Raw genomic sequence first — 24,261 nt, 5'->3', positions numbered from 1 at the left:
CAAATCTAAAAAAGTTCATAAAGTTAGTAAACAGATTGCCAGTGCTGTTTTGTATGTGAATATTAGAAAAATACCTTAATTGTACTTTGAATACAGGGATTTTATGGAAAATTAAAACTTTGAAGAATCAAGGCTAGTTCCCGCCAGCAATTTTATTTTGATGGACAGAACAGAACCGAAGCAGAGAAGTTTCTGCGAAGATGTCTAAAGTTGCGGTTGATAAAGATGTATTTTTTCGAAGAATACAAAGAGTATACGAGTATTGGAAGGTACAAGTTTGAATAATAAAGCTATATATATTTTTAGAAACTTTTAATTTTGACAGAATGGCACTTTCCAGTTATTTATGAAATTGGTAAAAGCAAACAATTGCATAGGCTAGAAGTAACATATGCAAAAGTCGCATTTTCTACATGGCCATGCTGCAATTAGCACATTCAAAGGGAACATTCACCTAAAAAGTGACATCCATATTCATGTTTTCACTCGAAATATCAATACAACTTACCACCTGTTTTTTTGATGAGGCCGACGGAAGCAATCTGATTATAACCTCACAAAAGTCTATTCAGTCAAACTTGTATTCACAGAAAATGCAATGTTTGGAAAATATTTATTTGTCTACCATTTTTTTACCATTATTCTTGCGGTCGGAATGTTCTCCTTCGTTGCTCTCCGATAGAGTACAAAGTTAACTTTTCACAGTCAAACCTTCACAGCAGAAATCTTAATTAAACAGAATTTATAAGCAAAACAGCGTTAAAATGTCGCAAAATCACAAAAATTAAGCAGTAAAACAAAGATTTGACTAAAAATAAAAAATTCCTTGAAAAATCCAGTATTGTATTTATGAATGTTTGCACCACAAAAACATTACGATTACGGCATTTGCACATCATTTCATAATGGCTGCTTAATCTGAAAACTGGCCTTGTTCCATTAAAATTGTATATTCACAAAGAAACCAGTTCCCACTCAGGCCAAAATTTTTTGTGATCCTAAACCAAGCAATTTCTGCCCATAGACTAACACTATGTAATAGCTTACAACTGAAACTCAAAAATATTAGCCATTTAAATTTCATATTGTATTGTCTATATTATAATACCCGTATACGTCTGTCTGTCTGTCACGCAAAATGGTAGCTTAGCTACGCAAAAGCGAGAAGCACGCAATGCGGTATAAAAAGGACGGGCGAACCCGTGGATTTACCACGGGTTAATGACTAGTTTTTAAATATTCGCCTAATTATTATGGAAGTCACTTTCAAACATGGCGGATTAAAAACAAACATTAATTAGCTTAAAGGCGCGTAATCACCCTTATCGAAAAAAATTAACATGTATATACATTTTTTTTAATTTATTTCAAAGTTCATACAAAGTTATGACTTTCCATGAAATTCGAGGATAAAAAACTTCAAAGAAATGGAAATAATGGTACTTTAATATCTTGAATTTATTATTATTTATCTTTTTCCGTCTCTTATTCTCCTCTAATAAGTGGGCCATTGAAAAATGTTTGTGTAAAACTATAGGTAAACAAACAGTCTTAACTTTCAATGAGCACTGAGATGGAGTTTGATAAAATCGCCATTATGGTAGGCTCCGTTCACGCTGTTCTTTTTGGCTTGTTTTATTGTTTGTTAAACATGGCATCAAAAAATGGAAAGAAATTTTATCCCAGAGTTTCTATTGGAAAGGTACAGAAGAAATGATTTAATTTTCTCTTTATTCTATTCGCCATTGTTTTTGGAGACCAGACAAAACAAAACAAAAAGAAAAGAAGAAACACAGCATTGTTTTGTGGTTATTTATTATGATAATTAATGCTTATTACGCTGTTTCTTTTTTTATAGCATGACCAGGATTATTGCATATTATAAGCAAAAAAAACCAACGGGGGAGAATGCTCATCGTGATAGTTGAAAATATTTGAAGCACTATGAAGAGAATTAAATTTAGAGCATGAAAGGGGAAATTCTGAAAGTTTAGGTATTCTAATTGTCTAGGTCTCCATGAGGAAACGACTAACTGTTTAAACAAAGGAAAATAATCAAAAAGTAAGACAGCTAGCGAGGCTAAGCTGTCTTTAGAAACAACAACAAGAAGAGGTTGGTGTTGCAAAAATATCTGATTTCAGTAAGTTAAATGTTTAAATAATAAAGAATAACACAACTTTGATTGATTTATCTCATTTATCATGTTCGGAACTTCGTTAATACATTTATAAAAGCATTACAATGGAAACACCGTTACAGATGCTCTCCGGCATTCATTATTTTTTCTGTAATGGCATGATTCCGGCAACCATGCGATTGATTCTGTTTTGCGTTTATTATTGCATGAATCGTGCAATGAAGTGCAATGGTGATTCTGTGGGCAAAGAGAAATTGGGGTAAGTTTGTTATTAAAATAAAACATTTGAACATGTTCTGGTTGTCAGTTTTCAATAAAATTTTCAGGATAGTGTTTTCTCATGTATGTCCTTCAATTCTTACAATAGCATAGGCACCTCAAAAAAATTTGCCAACAGGGCGATTACGTGCCTTTAGAGTAGCTAGCTTGTTAACTAGCTCTATACAGTACTGTGAAAAGGTTTGTTAACATCGTGTTCGTGTAATGAGCGTGGTGCACAGGAACCACGATAAAATCGTGGTCTTTATGTCTAACAAACATTCAAACATTCTATCGTGGCCACCACGCTAATATTATTATCTCCACGAAGGATCGTGTGTCCCACGATTATTTTCGCGAGCTCCACGATTTTTATAACCAGTATAATTTAATTTTTTTTTTTCAAAAAAGTCTTTCATTAAAGTTAATTTGTTTGAAAAGTTAAATTTGTGTGGGCCAATAGAAATGCTTTTTTAGATTGCATTTTAAAAGTTTAAAAACGAAAAGCAGCAATAGAAATATTTTTTTAGATCGCATTTAAAAGTATATAAATGAATATTGGCGATAGAAATGCTCTTTTAGATTGCATTTTAAAAGTATATAAACGAATAGCGGCGATAAAAATGCTGTTTTAGATCACATTTTAAAAGTTTATAACCGAAAAGCGGCAATAGAAATATTTTTTAGATCGCATTTAAAAGTATATAAATGAATATTGGCGATAGAAATGCTCTTTTAGATTGCATTTTAAAAGTATATAAACAAATAGCAGCGATAAAAATGCTGTTTTAGATCACATTTTAAAAGTTTATAACCGAAAAGCGACAATAGAAATATTTTTTAGATCGCATTTAAAAGTATATAAATGAATATTGGCGATAGAAATGCTCTTTTAGATTGCATTTTAAAAGTATATAAACAAATAGCAGCGATAAAAATGCTGTTTTAGATCACATTTTAAAAGTTTATAACCGAAAAGCGACAATAGAAATTTTTTTTAGATCGCATTTTAAAAGTTTAAAAACGAAAAAGCGGCGATAGAAATATTTTTTGTGATCGCATTTTAAAAGTTCATAAACGAAAAGCGGCGATAGAAATGTTTTTTAAGATCGCATTTTAAAAGTTTATAGACAAAAGGCAGCGATAAAAATGTTTTTTTACATCGCATCTTGATTCACGAACGATTAAAATCTATTATGTAGCTAGCTTTATGACAACGAATTAAAACAACAAGTGTTAATTTATTTTTTTGCCGTCGGTTTTTGATTTAATTGATAAAATAATACGGTCTTTGTTTTTTTACAAAAGAAGTTATCTATCGTGGACGCCACAAAGTAATGTTTAATTTTGTTTGTGTAGTCCACGAAGATGATCGTGAGGTCCACAATTGTAAAAAAAATGCATTGTGGGCTATCGTGGTTTGTGCGTAACATGAAATAAACACGAACCACGATGTTAACAAACCTTTTCACAGTACTGTAGCTGAGAATTAAAAACCAAAAATTCTAGCTTTAGTCAAATAATTACGAGAAATGGCTTAGATATTTAGAAAGAACAATGTAGTTACCGCATAATAATTTTTAATAAGTTTGAACATTTAAAAATATCCCACCAAATTTACATTTATTGAAAAACATCAGTCAACCAGTCTTTTTCAGGAGAGGCATGTGAACGCACACACATGCCTTGGCACACGCCTAAATCATTTCAGCCGTGTGATTAATCGCATGCCTGAAAAATAGATATTGAGTTTTCAAAATCAACCTATAGAATTCATTTTGTAGCATGCGATGGCAGCCCTCAAAATAATTTTTGGAGACTCGTCAAACAAAACGTCTGATAGATTTTCTCCATGGTCGGACACTTTTAGATCTCAGAAATTATTGAATAGTCCTGGTCCTTTTAACCTGCGAGCAAGCCTATTCATAGCCAACCTGACCCTCCTAGCTAATTCACCGACTCCTGACTTAGTTAAAAGAACTACGTAGACATAAATCTCTTTTGCCTGGCCCCTTCGTCGTTGGTAACCAGGTCCTACACAAGAAATCTAGCCATGCGGTTCATAATTAATGCGAAGGTATACGCCGACGGAGCACGGATGAAGCCAGTCTGCTGAACATGGATTGTAGATATTTTCTTCTTTAACAAAACAATTGGAAACCATAGCAGGTCAGAAATTAATGGATTTTTTCTTTATGCCTGTAAAAACAAAACCCACGTGCAGTGTATTTTTTTTTAAGATTTGAAGCCACGTGGATAAAGATTTTTTTAATTTGAAAACAAAGCATATTTTTGCCTATTTGCTTGTGATAACCTGAAAAGAAAACAATAAATATAAAATGACAATATAGTCATGCATACTATTTTGGCCATGTAGAAAAAGAAGTTGGGGTTCACGATTTAAAACCTCCCCCACTTTTCTACCGCAAAATGAATGCGCAACAAAAAATAACCTCGGAGGCTGTATCGTATGCATAACATAATTTGCATGTGCTTTTACATCGCACGCGTTACTTGATTTACACATGCAGATCATCGCACACCTACTCAAATGTCCCTGAAAAAGACTGGTCAACACAGGGGCTGCTGCCATCTTATTATAACACTGTTTAAAACACATTTAAGCAATGACATTTAGAACGTTGTTTACAGTTGCCTGGTTGTCTTTTCTGAACAAGAAAGAATGGTATCTTTTTCGTGTTGAGCATGGAAAAAGCATCTACATAGAAATCTTGATAGATTATTTCTGTTCCCAGCACTCTCCTTCCGTTTTTTAAACAGTATACAACCTTATACTTTAACATGGTTTTAAGCACGCTGAGCAGTCTTGGTCATGAATATTTGCACCCGCGTACGGTGGTACGTACGCCTACACTAATACAGGCGTGTGATACTGATCGCACGCCTAGCTTATGACTTTAGCGTGCAATTATTAAATTCAGGAAAGCGGAAGCACAGAGTTTTTGAAGCATAGTAGTTGGCAAAAAAATTGCCGACGTAATTTTGTTGTGAAATTTAAATGAATGATGTTATTATGAAGAAACGTAAGGTATAGAGAACATTAGAGTCGGCCCCTTTCCTTCATGCTGACACTCTTATGCTTGGCTGGTGCAGTGAGACTCAAACGAAAGACAGAAGACCATTTGGAACCATGCCACAAGTCAGTCTGACCTTCATCTTCACTGAGAATACTGCCAGAAGAGTGCGCACCCATGCAAGTTAAATATAACCAGAACATGGGAGAGCTTACGTGTCCTGTACCTTAATACAGCTTTCGGACGAATGTTCTCATGATGTTATAATACCAAAGAAAATCTTTTTAAAAGGGGAAAGAGAAATCAAATATTTTTAGTAATAATAATCAAAAATATTGTATATCGTATTAAAAAGAAGTCCAGAAGTTCCGTCTTCCACACGACACAGCAGGCAATAAGTCAGCCCTGCCCTTGGTTTTGTAAGAAGAGATGTTCTGCAAAGACTCTAACAATTGAGTCTCCTGTACAGTTTTGCTTTCCATTGAGCTGTGCCTGTGACAAGTATTTTCAAGCATGTCACCGGCGTGTTCTGCGATATTCAACTTAATGATGACCTGACCTTAAGTTTGTAAATAGCATGTGGAGACGATCCCTGAAGACCTAGATAATAAATCCAATTAAAATAAACGAAGTTCGTATAACAAAACGAACTTTATAATTGTTGAGATAGTTTCAATATAAAGACTTATATAATCCATATATAATAACGTCCATATATAATAAACGAACTTCGTATAAGCAAATCTTTGTACAAACTTCTTTAAAAATGATATAAATCACATACACGTACAAACTTTAAATGATACGAACTTGTAATTTTGATGATACGAAAAAGTTCATATTAAAATAAAATTATATGAAAGATTTAATTAATCGATACAAAGTTTTTTATATGAGTTATACGAACTAGGTACGAACATTTTGAGACGGTCCCTAATGTCCTTAAAGTTCAAGCACGAAATTTCAGGAAACACATGAAGCGCACATGTACACTTCATACACACACTGGGTAGAAGTTGGTAGAATAAACTTTTACCATAAGAACTTGGTTTAATACGCAAGGTATCAACTACATTTTAAATTTTTTAACTACAGCTTCTATTTCTTTAATCCAATTGTTTAATTGTAAAATAAAGTTCAACTAGAATGTCCGAGTTGACTTTTGAAACCGAAATAATGAATGAAATAAATTAAATCCATAATTTTAATCCTCAACCACACTATAATATGATTACAAAAGTGTGGCATTCTTCATTAGTTTAGTTGATACGGCCACAGATCAACAAAATTATTAGAGATCTAAAAATAAATCTTGGTTAAATTATCATTAGTCCTGATAAAAGATCTAAAAATAAATTTTGGTCAAATTATCATTTGTCCTGATAAAAGTTCTAAAAATAAATTTTGGTCAAATTATCATTAGTGGCATGTCTTGATTTCTTGTTATTTCTTTTTCTATTTTTACTTCATTAGAGTAAGTATTTTGATCCCCTTAAATTAATTAGCATATTTATATAACTATACATTTTTTAACTATGTGATTTTCTATGTATACATGAAAAAGACTTAAGCTAACAATAAGGGTTGCAAAACCTTAAATCGTTCTCTGACTTCATATATCGCATTTTTCGTAATTTTGATAATTTGGGTAAGCTTTCAATGATTTGCATATGAGATTATTTGCACACCTAAACAGATCTGCAAGTGTGTGGGTGTGTGCATATGTGAGGGCACGGCTTTAAAGAAATAGTCTGTACTTATACTGTTACTGTTGTTCTTTTCCTTTTTTAGAAGGCAACAAGTGATGATGGACCAACCATTAACAATGTTGATGCAATTGTGACCATTGTAGGTCAGGATGAGGATGTCATATATAGCAAATCTACTGCACTACAGGTAGCTGTTGTTTAATGTTGACATAGCTTTGTCTTGAGATCACAAGGACTACAGCACCGCTTAGATGTAACTTTACATTTATGTGAATTTTACGACTTTAGCATATAATATGATGAAACTTTTTGATCTCACATGTAACATGCAAGCTATTGTTTAGAAAGCACAAACAATCCTGAGAGCTATAAAAATTTATTTTATTCATAATATATTTTTAAATGAACGGTCACAAACTGATTTCTATACTTTTTTGCCACAATTAAAAATAGTAGTTTCGTTTGCTATATTTTATAACAAAATACTGTGTTTCTTAGGCTTCAACCAAACATTTTCTAGTCATTTCAAAAAGGGACAGTTTCTTGTTATTTTATAACAAAATACCGCAGATTCTCTTACCTTATAGTGCAGCACAATTTAATCTCACATAGGAATTGCCATGAGAATAATATGCAAGTGGATAACATGTGGTGTTTGATTTATTAGATCTATATTATAATTTTAGCAATGGCTTCTAGGATATGAACTCACTGATACAATCATGGTTTTATGTGAATCACAAATATATTTTCTGGCCAGTAAGAAAAAAATTGAATTTTTAAAGCCAATACAAGATGGACAGAAAAAAACAGAAAATATTCCACCAGTGACATTATTGTTACGTAATAAGGTAAGGAGTAAACTTTATACTAACATGAATAAGTTTTGAAATAGAAACCATACAACTAATTAGTGACAATTCCATGGAATTTGATAACAAGCTATTTAGCAATAATTTTTCATTATCGATCACTTATAGCGCCTGATCGCTAAGCAAAAAGTTTTATCGATAATTTAGATTAAAAATATAAAATTATCGATAAATATCGCTAAGGGATTTTCTTTTTTTATTTATCTCTATTTTGCAAGGGCTAAATTAGCATAAATTAAAATAATGACAGCGGTACTTGATAAATGCTAGCGAGCTAAAGGAAGCCGAGTTTTGATCCCTTGCTGCGGGGAAAAACACCGTGTCTAAAAGCTAAATAATTATTTTTGTTTGATCTGTGTTATTTTATTCTTTTTAGATAATTATTTTCTAGATAAGGAAAGCAATCAGAAGATTCAAAATTGAGCAAGAAAGTTTAGCTAGTTAGCTACCTTGATTTTTAGTCAGGATAAATTTTATTTTTATAGGATCATAATCTAGAGAATAAAGCAAGAGGACAGCTGTCAAACATGTGGATAGTTGTGTTTTGTTTACTTCAACAGCGCGTTTTCATGTAGGTCTTACTTTAGGAAACAGTAACACTTTTTCTTTACAAAACAAAGTTTGTAATAAAATCAGTAAACCAAGGAATTTAATAGGGCACGCGTTTCATGTATTCTTTGTTACAAATAAATAAAATGTGTCACTTTCTATCCCAGACAAATTTTGTAACAAGGCAGGGGAATAGATCTTTGGCTATTTTTTCTTTCATAATGCATAGAGTCATTCTTAAAAGGACGTCCAAATTTTGGGGATGGCTGCATAGTTTCTCCTGCAAACAGTTTCTTCCTTTAGAAATTATTCCACCCTCATGAGGAATTAATTTGGTAACACAAGGTAAAACTACAATGAATACATAAACATTTCCATTTCATATTATTTTGTAACGTAAAATGCAAAAACTACGGATGTAAATACTTTCCTCGTGATATATTATAATTAATAGTTAACAACAATTTCACAGTTTAACATTTAAAAAATAAATATATATATATAAACAAAGAAATTTTCTAAAATTTAAATTGTGCTACTTACTAATTATGTAAACCATATCAAAATTATTTCTGTACAGTGATTGTACACGCGATTATCAAACATGAGAATAAATAATGAAATTTTTAGACAAACATGAAAACCTTATTTACAGTTAATTTGGGTGGTAGCATTAAATCAACTGAAATTGGTAAATAATATTGTTCTCAGGTTGTATTTTAAGAAAATGTGAAAAAAAATTGAAACCAGAGGCCGCATGTGAGACTAGATAATGATCTGCAATAATATTTTAAACCATTTATAGAAAAAAGTAATGATAATCAAAAATGGTACTTCCTAGTATTTATTTATAAATAACTGTGTAAAAAAATCAGAAAATCGTGATGAGTGGACCTAGAGAAAAGCTTTGACGTATGAACAGACCCTAATTCAGAGGTAATTCAGAGGACCAAAAATAAGAGGCTAAATTTATTTTTTGGTTAAAATACATTACTAATTTCTGAAGCACATAAAACTCTTCTCCACCATGTAACACCATAATTATAAATTTAAAGGAATATGCAATGCAAATTTTCGCCCAAAAATTAGGTATCAAAATATCAAATGTCTGACGACACCTTCTCCCATAAATGAAATGTCCAATACATGATTTTACTGGCACTCCAAAAAAAAATATTAACAAAAAGTTATGTAATTCAACAGGTGTGGGAAAAATTAGTTACAGAATGACCACGCACTAGCTATATTGTGCCAGTGTCTAAAAATGATATTTTTGGTACCGCAATTTTGTGTAATATAAAGAAATGGCATGCAAGCAGTAAAAAAAATCTAACATGGTTAAAAACAGGACTTTCCAGTAGTGTTTTGTATGTTGCGTGGTTTGTGTAAACAGGGCTTTAAGTGACACAAACAAAAACTCCTAATTTGGCTGTATCAATTTGCATTTAAGCAGATTTTCTTATTTTATTTGCCGATATAATATAATTTTTCAGACTGAAAGTTTGGCAAATTAAACCATCACAACTAAAATTATTGCAAAGCAACAGCTGAGGCTAGCTAGCTAGCTCCCCTGATCCAGACTTGTTTTAGTTTTAAGAAAGCTATAAATTCACTGGTGTGGACTTTTATACAAGCTAGCTAATTCAAGGTTTTGTTCCTGCTGTTTTTTGGTGAAAGTTTGGCAAATTATAAACGATCACAATTAAAATTATTCCAATGCAACTGTTAGAGGCTACCGAGCTCCCGTAACTCAGACTTGTTTTAGTTTTAAAAAAGCTGTAAATTTATTGGCATAGACTTTTATACAAAAAGAAACTTGTTTCTTACTTGTTATTATAAAGTAGTAAGTTAATTTAATAACGTTTTGTTCCAGCGCAGCCATTACGTCCAAAAGAAGAATCTGAAATAAAGGGGGGTCTGGACAGCGCCGCATGTTTACAGCGTGTGATATTTTGCAGAACAAAAAAAATTAAAAGAGACTAACTAAATTATTTTTTTATTCTTTACAGCGATCAAACAAATTATATTTACTTCTAAAAAGAATATTAATACACTTTATGAAAACATCAAGTAAACCGTTTTTGCTGTTTTGCAAGTTATTTAATCAACAAACATTAAAAGAATGTTGTCTAGCTTGCTTTTCGCATAATAAGCTAACAAATTTATGCGTCGGCCATATTGCACTATTATCGATAATCTGCTGACAAAGCAAATCAAATTAGCTATAATTATAGCTCAGCATTGTTGATCGCTAATGACCTGATCGCTAATCCATTTTATTTATCGATAATTCTGTTCTTTTTTCATGAATTATCGCTAAATAAGGATCGATAAATATAGGTTGTTATCAAATTCCCTGGAATCGTCACATTTGTTTCCTTGTTTCTTATATTATTTTGTTAGGCAAATCTTAGGTTTCTATGTAATGGTGAGAGTTTACAAAATTTAAGTCTACAGGCATCTACATTTGTGATTGGTAAAAGGAATTCTTTTATAAAAATAAAAATTCAAACATGCATGTGAGACTTTCGTAATATTTTAGACTGATAACGATGCTCAAAATTTTAAAACACTGACAACAGCATTAAAAGAAAGCAAAGATGTAGGTCTTTGGTTTGATTTTTAATTAATTTTTTTACTTTTATTTTTGTATTTATATATTGTATTTATATATCTAATTTTAATTTACTTCTTTAGGGAAAAACAACAGGAGTTTTTGTAAAAGATAAATTTTCCGGTGAATTTGCTGAAAGTTGGAAAAAAGCTTACGATGCAGAAAAATTTGAAAAGGTTGGTATGATAATTTCTGTTTGGTTATATAAAGACAAAAATAGTAGTTAGTTTTGTCCTTTTCTCCTGTAAATTTCTCTATAAATTTACAAGATGACATTATTTTGCATGTTTAAGGTTCTCATAAGCTTGTTCATAAACGTTTATAGCAAACACAACCAAGTTATGGCATTATCCTTAAGTTAAGCTGGTATTTTTTAGGATCTTTGTCAATAATGTGTGTACTGGCATACTTTGTAATGAATTATACTACAGTGGTTTTTGTTTCAATGTATTACTGAATCTTTCAGGTTGATCTTTCGTCTCAGTTTGCATACCTTATGGCTGCCAAAGAGGACTCAGAAATAGCAGTTATGAAAAAAGCAGCAACCGTAACTTCAATGTTGTTTGATAAATTTCTAAAACAACAAGTTGTAAAAGTTGTTGATGAAATCAAAACAGTAAAACATTCAAAATTGGCAGACCAAATTGAACAAGCTCTTGAAGGGAAAAAATATCTTGGAGCTGGCATGGATGCTGACCAGGTACCTGCACTTAGTCTGTCATAAGGTTTTAAAAATACATATGTTTTGAAAGCCTGATATTTGTGTCCTTAGAACATCATGGTATTCCAAGATAGTAATTGAGTTTTATAGAAACAACTTTAAATTTTGCCATTGCAACACAAGGTAAAACACTGTGTGATTGTAACAAGCATAAGACAAGTTTTGATATTTTTGTAATCCAATCAGAGCTCCAAATGTGAAAATTGAAAAGACTTAAAATTATTTTTTATATTTATACTTTAAGGTCATCCCTTTACTTTCAAACTTTTTTAATTTTTGTTTTTTTAAGGTAAAATTTTTGAATTAATTATTATATTCCATTTAATATGAGCATTAATATTGTAGGTAGAAATGTGCTATTCTCCGATTATTCAAAGTGGTGGCAAATTTAACTTAAAATTCAGTGCTGTCAGGTAATGTTTTGTTTTTACTTAAAAGCTGAAGTAAGTGATTACCTGTAAATGATAATTTTAAACCTGCCATTTCACTCTTTAAATAATTAAGTGTCATGCATGAATACATTCTTCCTTTCAACAATTCAAAATGCAATTATTTTTTTTAACTTAATATATTTATTTCAATATTTAGTTACAAATGATCAATTGGACGACCCCTTAATTAATGCATAAAAATTATCATTTGGAGAATGATGTATTTAGCCTTACACTTCTTCTATTTCTTTCTATTTCATATTTCATTACATATTACTATTCCTATTTCTTTTGAATTTTATCAATGGGTTAATTTTTTATGAGCTTTTATGAGTTTTTAAATACTATTTGTTAGTCCTTTGAAAATTCCAGGAGGATCACCAGTTATACATATTAGCAGCACTATTTTGTGCATCCCTGCTAGCCTGTTAGCATTTATTAATGAAATTTGCTTCGAAGGGTGTTCTTACTATAATTATAGATTTTCAAATAGAAAACCCTTATTTTTTAAATTGGCTCACAGACAGTATATAAGTATCAAACTATAAAGCTTCAAAAATTATTAAAAAAATTATCGTTTTTTTTTTTTTTTTTTTTTTTAGTTTTTGTGGATTTAAGCTATGCATATTTGTATTATAATTTTTTAGCTCTGACGAGAAACTAAATTTTGGAGTTATAACCTGTTCCCTTGGTGTTCGTTATAAATTTTATTGCTCAAATATTGTACGCACCTTAATGGTAGAACCCACTCAAGTTCAGCAAGATTTATACAACTACCTACTCACAATTTTAGACTTTATTTTGGAAAAATTAAAACCAGGTAGGTTGTTTACTTCTTTACCATGTACAGCCAATGTATCTACTGAGCCTTAAAAAAACTTTTAAAACCTCGAAACAAGACTAGAAGTCCTTGAAAATCATAAAAACATGATAGTGTAGTGACAAACCTTGAGGGTCAATCCCTCACAAATTATATTGAGACAAGTCGGCAAATTTCGAAGTTTATTCACAAAAGTAGTCCCATAGACCATTTTTATACTAGATCTACACATTTTAAACTTGTCAATGCTTGCAGCAGACAAAGGACTTAAAATATTGGTGATTTTTTCAGATCTGAACCTTCAAAATAAGAAAAAAATTAAAAATTCAAAAATTGTTGCTGATGTCAATGTGACATCAGCAACAATTTCTCAAACATTGCGCCCTCAATAATCTGTAAATATGATGTTAGAAAGTGTGACTACTACAATTAAAACGCTGCTTGCCTAACCTTCTAAGAAAGTAGCACTTCCGCAGCCTACCAGCTGTTGGAAATGTGCAAATTAGTGTTGTTTGGCAAATTGGGAAAATGATCAAAGAACTACTATTGTCTATATATTTTGAGTTTAAGTATATATTTTAAAATACTTTTGTTTCTGTAAATTTAAATTATAAGCAATGCCGTTATGGCAGAAGTTATGACAAAATTCTGTCAAAACTCTTAAAGGGAATTTAAAAAATCTTGAAAACGTTACCCTTATGCTCATGACAAACCTTTTTTATTCATTAGCTATTGTTTTGTTCAATATCTTTATTATTGTTTTGAACATTTTTCTTTTACAGGCACGAAGCTCTCTGCTGTGTATAACACCGTTGTTAAGCATGTCGAGAAGACAAAACCAGAACTCAAAGATAATTTTGTCAAAAATATTGGGTAGGTGGTCTATGAGGCGTGGCATTTTAGAGGACACTTATCAAATTGGTATCATTGTTACCATCACAATTGTATGGACAGTTCTGGTAGTTCTAGAAAAATGCTTTTATATGACAATTCGGGAAAAAGGAGAGGTCAAAATGAACCTTAACTTTAAATGAGCATTTTAACTTCCTTAATGAAATGTTGCATATAAAAATAACAAATTTAAGTTGGTATTGCAAATTGGTGGCCTGTGTTTAAATTATTGTCCTTAAATATTAAAAAGAATTCCAGAAATGTTAGTAAAATAGACTACAATGTTTCCTGGTCATCTCAGTTCTTTTCCAGTATGTTTCACTACCATGTGCTATTAACCCAGGCTTGTTTTCTTTCATAGTTTTGTGACTGGTATAGAATTTAGAGAGGGTTCATTAATATTGGATCAAAAACACAGCCAGACAATCAAAAATGGTATTCTTTTTATTTTAATGATTGTCATAAACTGTCATATAAATTACGTGGAATTTAGTAGGTTTTCGAGTTTTGTTAACATAATTAATATGTTCACTCCCCATGCACATTTTCGTTGGTCATCCTTCTTTGTGTCCAAAGATAAAGTCAGTATGTATTTCTTTGTGTAAAAGGTATGGTATTCAACATTAATATTGGTTTGGTGAACCTAAAAAATGAAGAAGCTAAAGAAGATGCAGACAAAACTTATGCGTTGTTTCTTGGTGAAACCGTAGTTGTCAATGCAAACGACCATGCCACTGTGTTAACTACGTCAAAAAAACAGATAAAAAATATAGCACTGTTTTTAAAGGTGAGTATTTTTCAAACAGTCTTATCCTAACCAGTGTTTAATTTTGTTGTAATGTTTTTTTTTGTATTGTGGTTTTGTCCAGGATGAAGAAGAAATGGAGCAAGATGACGACCAGGTTGAGATTGACGAAACATTTTTACCAGAGAAAAAACACCGAGAAATTTCAGCTGAAGACAAAAGAAAGAAACATCAGAAAGAATTGGCTCATCAAGTTAATGAGGAAGCTAAGGTACTACTACTGTTGTTTGTTGTTGTTTTTGATTGTGGTTCTTGTTTTTTGCCTAAATTACTGATGTTAGAACGCAAAGTTATAAAAAAACGTTGACAAGATTAAGGTGGGATTTGGTATGAGGAGATACTTTGGGTTTGTTAAAGAATTTTTATTTTTCTCAGAGGCGTTTGTTGGAAAATCAAGGAGACAAAGATACAGTCAAACAGTATGCAACATAATTTTTTAACATTTGTGTACTTTTATGGTGCTATGCAAAAGCTAAGAATGCAAAGAAAATTGCTAAAGCTTATTTGTGCATTTTTTTTATTTAATAGAGCTGTACGAACTAATATCGCATACAAAAACAATGCACTTATACCAAGAGACAGTAGTGTGCAAGACCTCAAGATATTTGTAGGTAAGAGAATGAGAAAATTATACCTTGCATTAAAAAAAAAAATTCTTGTTAAAGTCTACTAGTTCTACTTGTGTTATTAAAGCAGAAATTTGTCAAATCAAGGAAAATGACTCATTGTTATTGCTCTTCCAGGCTTATAAAATAATAATTATTGTTTATGTAAACTACGTCTTGGGGAAATGATAAGTTTGTGAGAAAATTCTTCATTGTTACTACCATTTTTTCTTGGTGAAACATAGTACTGAAACAATGATTTTTGCTAAATTTTCAGATCTGTGAAAAAACGTGTAATGTTTAAAGTAGTAGTAGAAAAAAATACAAGAAGCATTTTCACCTTTTCCACAACACAACCAGTATTTAGATATGACTTCAAACGACTGTCTTTTAGATGTAGTGTTGTTTCTTTTATCTTGCATTGTTTTTATTTATAGACAAAAAATATGAAGCTCTCATTCTTCCCCTCTTTGGACTTCCAACTCCTTTTCACATCTCGACAATTAAGGTAGGGATTTTTAAATTGCCTTACGTTTTAAAGTGTCAAGTGCATCAGATTTATGCACTAAAATTATTTGGTAGTTCTCAAGAAGTACTTCACAAGAATATTATAGCTGACTAAGATGTATAATTTTTTAACATCTTATTGTTTTGATAACTTTTTAAATTTCATGATATTTAATATAGATGTTAAAAATAGCTAGAATTTGATGATAATATTACAGTAAATGCCTTGATTGATTTATTGTAATGTTACTTCTCCTCATTCTTTCCCTCTTGAATTAGAACCAGTGTATAATTTGTGTTTTAGAACGTTAGCACAAGTATTGAGGGCGACTATTCATACTTACGAATTAACTTCTTTTGTCCTGGAAGGTAAATTTTATTTTTATCCTGTTTAGGCCACTGTTAATTCCAGTTGGTAACAGGTAATTAGTTTTATATATATTATTAATAAATTGTGTATTAAAAGATTTATTTGTTCCTTTAATTTCACCATAGTTCATATGGCCGAGGTGATGGAAATTTGTTTTCAAATCCTGATGCAACTTATGTTAAGGAAATGTATGTATAAATGTTTTTTGTTGTTGTTTCAGTCTTTTCAATTTGTTTACGTTCGCAATTTCTTGCTGGCGTGATATTTTATTTACATGCCTGCTTTGTTAACACGGCGTTTGCGTTGGCAATTGCTGAGTGCTGATGTGAATTGCAACGCCTGTTGTCGTTGTTGCTGTTTTTTATTTCAAGTTTATGTTCTGACTATCAGTTTGGCAAAGATTCCTATTTATTTGCACGTGCATAAACCTTACTGCCTGGAATTTTTTTGACATCAGACAATCTCAATCCTCTTTGTTTTACATTATTTAGCATAAGGTGTTTTAATCTATGTTCTAGTTGTCTTACAGTGTTGGTAAGATTTATTCTAGCAACGTCTTGCTTAACATTACTCAAACAAGCTGTTGCAAGAAACGAGCTAATTAATTATATTTAATGTGCACAATGAAATATGAAGCAATTGCCTAATTAATATTTATTCGAAACAAAAGTAAATCAATTAAATAAGATTTTTCGACATTTATTTGGATTAAATTTCTTAATTGAAATCTTTTCTAAAAAATAAATGAAGTTTTAGTAGTTGATAATGTCAAAACGTTTGGTGTGTGTGTGTGTGTTTAACTTTTATATATCAAAACATTTGTTTTAAGTGTGTTTCGAAGTTCAAATCTAAAAGAAGCTGGAGAAAGCTTGGCACCGTCCACTAATTTAAATAATGCGTTTCGCATGATCAAAGATGTTCAAAAAAAATTTAAAACTAGAGAGGCTGAAGAAAAGGAAAAGGAGGTAAACCGATTGACTGTTTGTTTCTTGTTTTATGGTGTTTTTTTTTGTAGGTATATCTTTTTATACCTTTTGTTATATGAATTTATTATATAAATATTACAAATATCTTTTTTTGTTTCAGGGTATTGTCAAACAAGAAGATCTAATTATACATACAAGCAAGGGAAACCCACGTTTAAAGGATTTATATATAAGACCCAGCTTAACAAGTCGTAAATGCACTGTGAGTGTTGTTGATATCCAGAAGATGTACTTGTCAGAATAACGCACATTGCTATTTTCACTGTCAACACCTGCATCGCCACCAATATCGCCATCACCATTATAATCACTATTATCACCATCCTCATCACCTCCATTATTGGTTGAATGTTGGACTGTAGTCTGTCCTAATCACTTTTTCATGTCTTCCTATCTTTTTCTTAACTGACTGGTGACTTCGGAATAGAATGTTCGCCCCCGGTGTGGGAGGTATAACGTTTAAACCTAAGCTGAGTCATGCCATGTCGATCCTTTCTGCCTTACGGATTAATATCTTAGGCTGTTGTCTAGTTGCGCAGTTGTTTTGTTTGCACACCTGTATGATTTCTATCAAAAAAATCAAGAACTTTGTATAACATACACCAGAGCTGCAAAGACAACATTTTCCTAAAATTTCTTCCTCCTTTCTTATACAAATAGAATTCATAATGTTTGTAGTGACTTTCTTGTCTAATATCTTTTTAGGGCAGTCTTGAAGCGCATGTAAATGGTAAGCCACTAGAAATTATATACAATCCTTTTCCTAAGACTTTGTTAATTGTTGGCTGCTTCGTGGGTGTTTTTTTAATACGAGCTGTTTTAGTTTCCCATCCCCTGTTCCAACATAGATACATAGATATGTTGTGACCCATGATATACAACTTTGATAGGAACAGTGTCTTCCGCTTTTTATCTAAGTTTAAATGTTACTCAACAGCAGAATTGAATTATTTCTTTTATGAATCAGTATTGGCTAATGTCTGTGTGCGTGTTGTGCAGGTATATTAGTATAACGTTTATTTCCAGGCTTTCGTTATATGACCATCAGAGGAGACAAAGTTGATGTATTATACAAGAACATCAAACATGCTTTCTTTCAGGCTAGTACAACTTGAGTAAAGATATTTTTATTACTTCACTTGGTATACCTAAATTGGAACGTGTATTTTTTGGACACTACTTTTTAGTTATGATAATTTTAATGTTTAGCCATGTGACGGGGAAATGATCATCTTGCTGCATTTCCATTTAAAGGTTAAAAATATTATCGCTTTGTTATATTCTGTAGTTTTTGGCTGCTTTTTCTGTCTCTGTTTCATGTTTTCACTATATTTTGGTTTTCATACAAGTAGATTGTGTTAATTCTGTGTCTAATTTCTATAGTCTTAGAATTAAAAGATGCTAACTACTTATAAAGTACCCTATATACTCCAGTTTTGGTCTTTACTCTGACAATCTCAACATATTATGTGTTACAACTAACTGAAAGTTCTTTTCCAATAGCATCCTATTATAATTGGTAAAAAGAAATACAGAGATATACAGTACTTCACTGAGGTGAGAATTGTGTTAAAAAGCCACGTTCTACTGATGTTTTATTATGTATACATACCCTTTCAATTCTTGAGCCGTATACGCACTAATATAATTTTCGAAGACTTTGTTGCTTTCCTTTTTTTCCATGTATATTTTCTTCTTTCCATAAAAGTAAATTTTGTAGGTAAAACTGTTAGCATTTAAAAAATGTTTGTGTATTTTGAAGGATACAGAAATGCTCTCCATTGTTAGAAAAGTTAAAAAAGTAGTGTTGAATAAAATATAGATAAAAACAAAACAAAATTTTGGTGTGATTATTTTTGTATTGTTTCTATTACGTTATTATTATGTTTTTGATCAGAGGGTATAATGATTTCTTTCTAATGTCACTTAAACTCATATGCACTGTCTGTATAGGTTGGTGAAATAACTACAGATTTGGGGAAACGTCAACATATGCATGATCGTGATGATCTTCATGCAGAACAGGTATCTTACTATGAAAAATTATTATAATGTACTTTAAGATTAACCAGGAAAGTGTAAAGTTTGAATAAAACTCTTTCAGCTAAATATTTGTCCAGTACTGTGTGAAGAGGGAAGGGTAAGGTGTCCCCTAAAGGGAATAAAAAATGATTTTTTTTAACAAGAAATTAAAATTTTGGCGATCGTTTTCTTACCCTTTTACTTCAAAATTGATTTTTTGCCCATTTTATAGAATTTCAATGCTTTCTCCAACAATCTAAAGGGTTTATCGGAATTTTTTTCCTGTCACTGATTTAAGTGAAAAATGATACACACGTAGAAGATTGTGTGAATTTAATGATAATTTCACTTATCTCTTTCCAACTTTTTGACAATATGCCATTATAGCTTTAAACTTGTTTTTAGGCTGAAAGAGAGCTACGTCAAAGACTGAAGGGTGCGTTTAAAACTTTCATTGACAAAATCGAAGGTTTAACACATGGTCAAGTGGAATTTGACGTTCCGTTCAGAGAATTGGGGTGAGTACTTAATTATTTATCGAAAGAATTTTTTCTATTTTAATTTTGCTTTTTTTTTATTTACTTTGATTATATATACCTCGTGCTTTATCTCCCGAAGTGATTAAGGAAATTAATTTAATTGGCATAGTTGTCCTAAGACTTTGATTTAGAAAATATTGTTTTTTTCTAGGACCAGTTAAAATAAGAGCGAATTTCATTATAGGATTTTTACCAAATCAGAAAACTGGGGAAAGTTGGAGCTGTACACCTAATCTGAAAAAAATCCAAAATTTTAAATATTTTGTCACAACTAATGAAAAACATTTTTCTTAATATTTTTTAGAAGAAATAGTGGAGTTAATTATTTTTATTTTTATTAATTATTTTTAGCATGTAGCTGCGACTCTTAGAATTTTTAGAACTTTGGAATGGTGCGGAAAATATTTGCAATTAAAAAAAAAATTAAGAGATTTTTGAGATTTCACTCAAATTTCTCCACAACAGTTTATTTGCAGACAAACCCTGTTTGAAAGCCCCTTTACTTCTACACCATATGGCAACCATACCCGGTGAAAAATTTAAAATATGTGTGTGTGTTTAGCTTCTCTGGAGTTCCATTTAAAAGCACAGTGTTACTGCAGCCGACCACATATTGTTTAGCAAATCTCACTGAACAACCACCTTTTATAATAACACTTGAAGATGTTGAGTTAGTTCATTTTGAACGAGTACAGGTATTTAGTTTAAGTTTCCTTTGCGCTCAATATTGTACTTTACAGTATAGAAACACTTTAAACAAAAAGATTTGAAAACTCCTGGAAACTTTGAAATTAATATCTATCCAATCAAAACTCCTGTAAATTAATAATTATCCAATCAAAATTCCTGTAAATTAATATCTGTGCAATATTTCTTTATTTTAGTTCCACATGAAAAATTTTGATATGGTGTTTATATTTAAAGAGTATACTCGAAAAGTGGTTATGATCAGTGCAATACAGATGACGCAGCTCGATTCCGTAAAAGATTGGTTAAAGTATGCTTATCGTTTCTAATTTATGTCGATTTAGTGGTTATTCAGAATGATAGTGTTAAGTGTTACCAAACTAATAAGAGCTGCGGCCTAGAGGGTTATTGAAGTGAACGATTGTGTAGCTTCCATATGTATAACTGAAATAGGCCTCCCTCTACATAATCACGCAGTGAAAGCCATCTAAAACACGATCTAGAAACTTAAACAGGCTCTTTGGGCCGTAATTAGAAGCTTTTTTAAAAAAATTGAAGAAAACATTTGGGATCTGCTCTAAAGACCCAAATTCATTGTTGACATTTTAAACGTGCGGAACATCTTTAAAAGTGTTGTTAATAGAGTAAATATCGTCCAAATGATTATCTTTTAAGAAAGCAGAAAAAAATCAAACATCTTGACGATTTTTTATATATATTTTTTAGTCTAAGGGAAAAAATGAAAAAGCTAACTTCAGGTAATAAAAATATACGATCATTCTTTACCTAAAACATGTTAGGGCTGTCCGTTTTTTTAAGACGAATTGTTCTAAACTCACTTTTATTGGTCTTTTCGCCCTTTTGCTTGTAATGAGCAGCTTTGTTACACAAGTTATTTTGTCAATTTTTTTAGCTCTTGTGATATCAAATATACCGAAGGTATTCAGAGTTTAAATTGGACAAAAATTATGAAAACCATCAATGACAACCCGGAAGACTTTTTTGAAAACGGTGGATGGTCTTTCTTAGAACCGAACAGTGAGGTACGACTCTTTGGTCCGTTCAATGGATATTAAATATCTGTTTCTGTTTTTTAGCAACCCTGAATTTTTTTATAACGTACATACTGCCAGCTTTTAACTTATATAAGTGGTTCACATATGCAAACGATTTGTGTTTAACGAAATTCAGCTACATCTGTGATTTTCTTTTTTGTGAACTTTTAATAAGAAAATAAAATTCTTCCAACCTCACATGAAATTTTGGTCGATTCTTTTCAAATATAAATATTAACATACCCAGGATGAAAATCAGGATAGCGATGATGAAGAGGAAGATGATGAGTTTGTGCCGCAAAGCGATTCAGATTTTGAAGAAGATGAAGACAGTGATGAGGAGTATGACTCTGGTGACGCGGAGTCTGAAGAATCGGGTATGTTTTGACGTCATTTTGTTGTTGTCGTCATAGCTGTTGTATTTCAATCTTTTACTCGGTAGTAAGTCAAACAGACCAAAAGTACTTTCATTTTATTTTGTTTTTTTGTTTTTCATTCCCATTATTTTGCTGTTTTTTCTTAAACATTGCGGTTTGTTAGAAAGCCTCAAGGCTATAACAATGTTCAATATAAAAGAGAGTATTAAAGACCTAACCACTAAGAAAGAATAGTCGGGTTATAGAGATTTGAATTTTTGAATTATAATTTTAAAAAAAAGGAAACCTTGAAAAAAAGTCTCTCAAGAAGCAAAGCATATTTTCTTTTGTTAAAGTTTCTAATCAATCTCTCAGGCGTTTTTGATTGTGTTATTCCCGCTCATCCGATATCGAAAAGCATAAAAAGCCTGAAACGTTCTTAACCACGTTCGAAATTTGAAGAGAATGTCTAATAGTATATAAGATCGGTTTACGCTTCTTAAACTTAAATGATAAAATGTTAGATACATGGGGAATGTTGTTCAGGAAATTGAAGTATTTCGAGATGGAAATGTATATACAGGGTTTTATTCATATTTTATAATTTCATCAATCCATCGTGATCCTCTTTTCTTAAATTTTGAATAAAAATCAGCCAATAAAATACTAAATAATGTATGAAAATACACGTGTTTGGAAATCACTCCCCATGCCACCCCTGCATGACTTGTTATGATGGCACCAGGCACGAAGGGATTATCATTTCTTTATTTTTTTTTTTTTTCAGCATCTGAGGAAGAACTTGACAGTGATGAATCATCAGGAAAAGATTGGAGTGATTTAGAAGAAGAAGCAAGAAAAGGTTTGTGTCACACTTAATATGTTACGAACGGCAATTTCTCAAAAGCTTTTTATCTGCCATTTATTTTACTGCCGAAGTTGCTAAAAAATGAGCATCTGCCAAAAAAACCTGAAAGCAGGAATCAATTATTTTTGTAATAATGTCATCATTTTTCTTTAGATGATCGAGCTAAAGATCGTGAAGGGAGACCCGAGCCAGCTGCCGCGAGCAAAAAACGAAAACGCGATGAAACGCCTGTGAAAAGTAAAAAAAAGAAAAGAGACAGATAGATGTCATGTGATTAAATAGTGAAATTTACGGCAAACGAGATATTATAGAACTGTTTATATCTTTGCAAGGACTTCACTTGAGTAGAACGTTCTGTTAGATGAAACAAAACTTGTAAAGGACCGCTTGTAAAATTTTTTTATCAAATAATAATATTAGATAAAATATAATATTATCTAATGTTAAAAGTTTATTCTTCATTTATGTTAGATTGCAAAATGAATTTGGTCCCCTTCTCCCACTTCTGTGACTTTTATTTGTATGCTTTTTGATACTTTGAATTTAACGGGTTTTCTAGGAATTATTTCTGACATTGCCAACATTGTTTTCTTTATTTGTTTGTTTGTTTGCTTGTTTTTTTTTGTTGTGTTTTTTTATATTTATTTTGTTTTCGCAAATGTACGGAGGCAGTCAAGTAAATAAATTAGAGAAATACTTAGGAAAGAGTACCAATTTGGAATTAGATATTTTGCTGAGTCTTTAAAGAATAACGCAAAGCTTGCATTTCATAATGACAATTGTGGTGGGGCCTAATAGCGTCAATTAAATATTGCTGTATTTTTATTCAGACACTAACCAATCTTGTTTTAGTTGACTAATAATGACAGCTAAGGACATCTTTTTATATTGGGGGTCTGGAAGTGTACCATGTTGGAGACCGATGATTGTGTTGGAAGAGAAGGGTTTGTCTGGGTATGGAAATAAGTTGGTTTCTTTCGGTAGTAAAGAACACAAGTCAGAAGACATTATGAGGTTAAATCCACGTGGACAGGTATTATATTTCTAGCACATTTCTTAAAAAATTGTGGAAATCTCATGGCATTATTTTTACACTGGAAAATTTCCTAACACAGTTTTATTACCACGGGAATTTGCCCGTCGCTAATCGCAGCTACCACAGACAAAAATGACTTTTTAGCAGGACAAATTTGTTGTAGTCTTTTTATTGTTTAGGTACCAACATTCAAACATGGTAATGTCATTCTGAATGAGTCAAAAGGGATTTGTCATTACTTGGAGGTAACCTAACGCATTGATTTGTCTTTCACAACAGCATCGCTTAACCTGTCAGCTTGTAATAAATTCATAATAAACATTGATTTGTCTCTTCTTAATAACTTAGCACATTTCCTAAATTTAAAATAATTCTTACTAATTTTTC

At 31.4% G+C, this 24,261-nt stretch overlaps 1 protein-coding gene across 1 annotated transcript; it reads left to right on the top strand.

Moving 5' to 3' along the window:
- Positions 1 to 35: 35 nt before the first annotated feature.
- Positions 36 to 23,269, top strand: LOC130614889 (FACT complex subunit SPT16-like). Its single transcript, XM_057436359.1, has 31 exons — positions 36 to 269; positions 7,223 to 7,327; positions 7,827 to 7,991; positions 11,104 to 11,163; positions 11,259 to 11,351; positions 11,642 to 11,875; positions 12,242 to 12,309; positions 12,975 to 13,147; positions 13,930 to 14,020; positions 14,400 to 14,473; positions 14,647 to 14,825; positions 14,908 to 15,054; positions 15,219 to 15,262; positions 15,372 to 15,454; positions 15,886 to 15,956; positions 16,260 to 16,324; positions 16,451 to 16,513; positions 17,155 to 17,290; positions 17,412 to 17,513; positions 18,017 to 18,041; positions 18,338 to 18,411; positions 18,521 to 18,565; positions 18,815 to 18,868; positions 19,265 to 19,336; positions 19,739 to 19,851; positions 20,435 to 20,567; positions 20,757 to 20,869; positions 21,473 to 21,602; positions 21,862 to 21,991; positions 22,758 to 22,832; positions 22,992 to 23,269. Exons 1-31 carry the CDS (start codon positions 201 to 203, stop codon positions 23,099 to 23,101), a joined length of 3,096 nt encoding a protein of 1,031 aa, XP_057292342.1. The 5' UTR covers positions 36 to 200; the 3' UTR covers positions 23,102 to 23,269.
- Positions 23,270 to 24,261: the final 992 nt, after the last annotated feature.

This window comes from Hydractinia symbiolongicarpus, chromosome 11 (assembly GCF_029227915.1).
Source record: "Hydractinia symbiolongicarpus strain clone_291-10 chromosome 11, HSymV2.1, whole genome shotgun sequence".
Lineage (NCBI taxonomy): Eukaryota > Metazoa > Cnidaria > Hydrozoa > Anthoathecata > Hydractiniidae > Hydractinia > Hydractinia symbiolongicarpus.
This window is presented reverse-complemented; position numbering and strand designations above follow the sequence as displayed.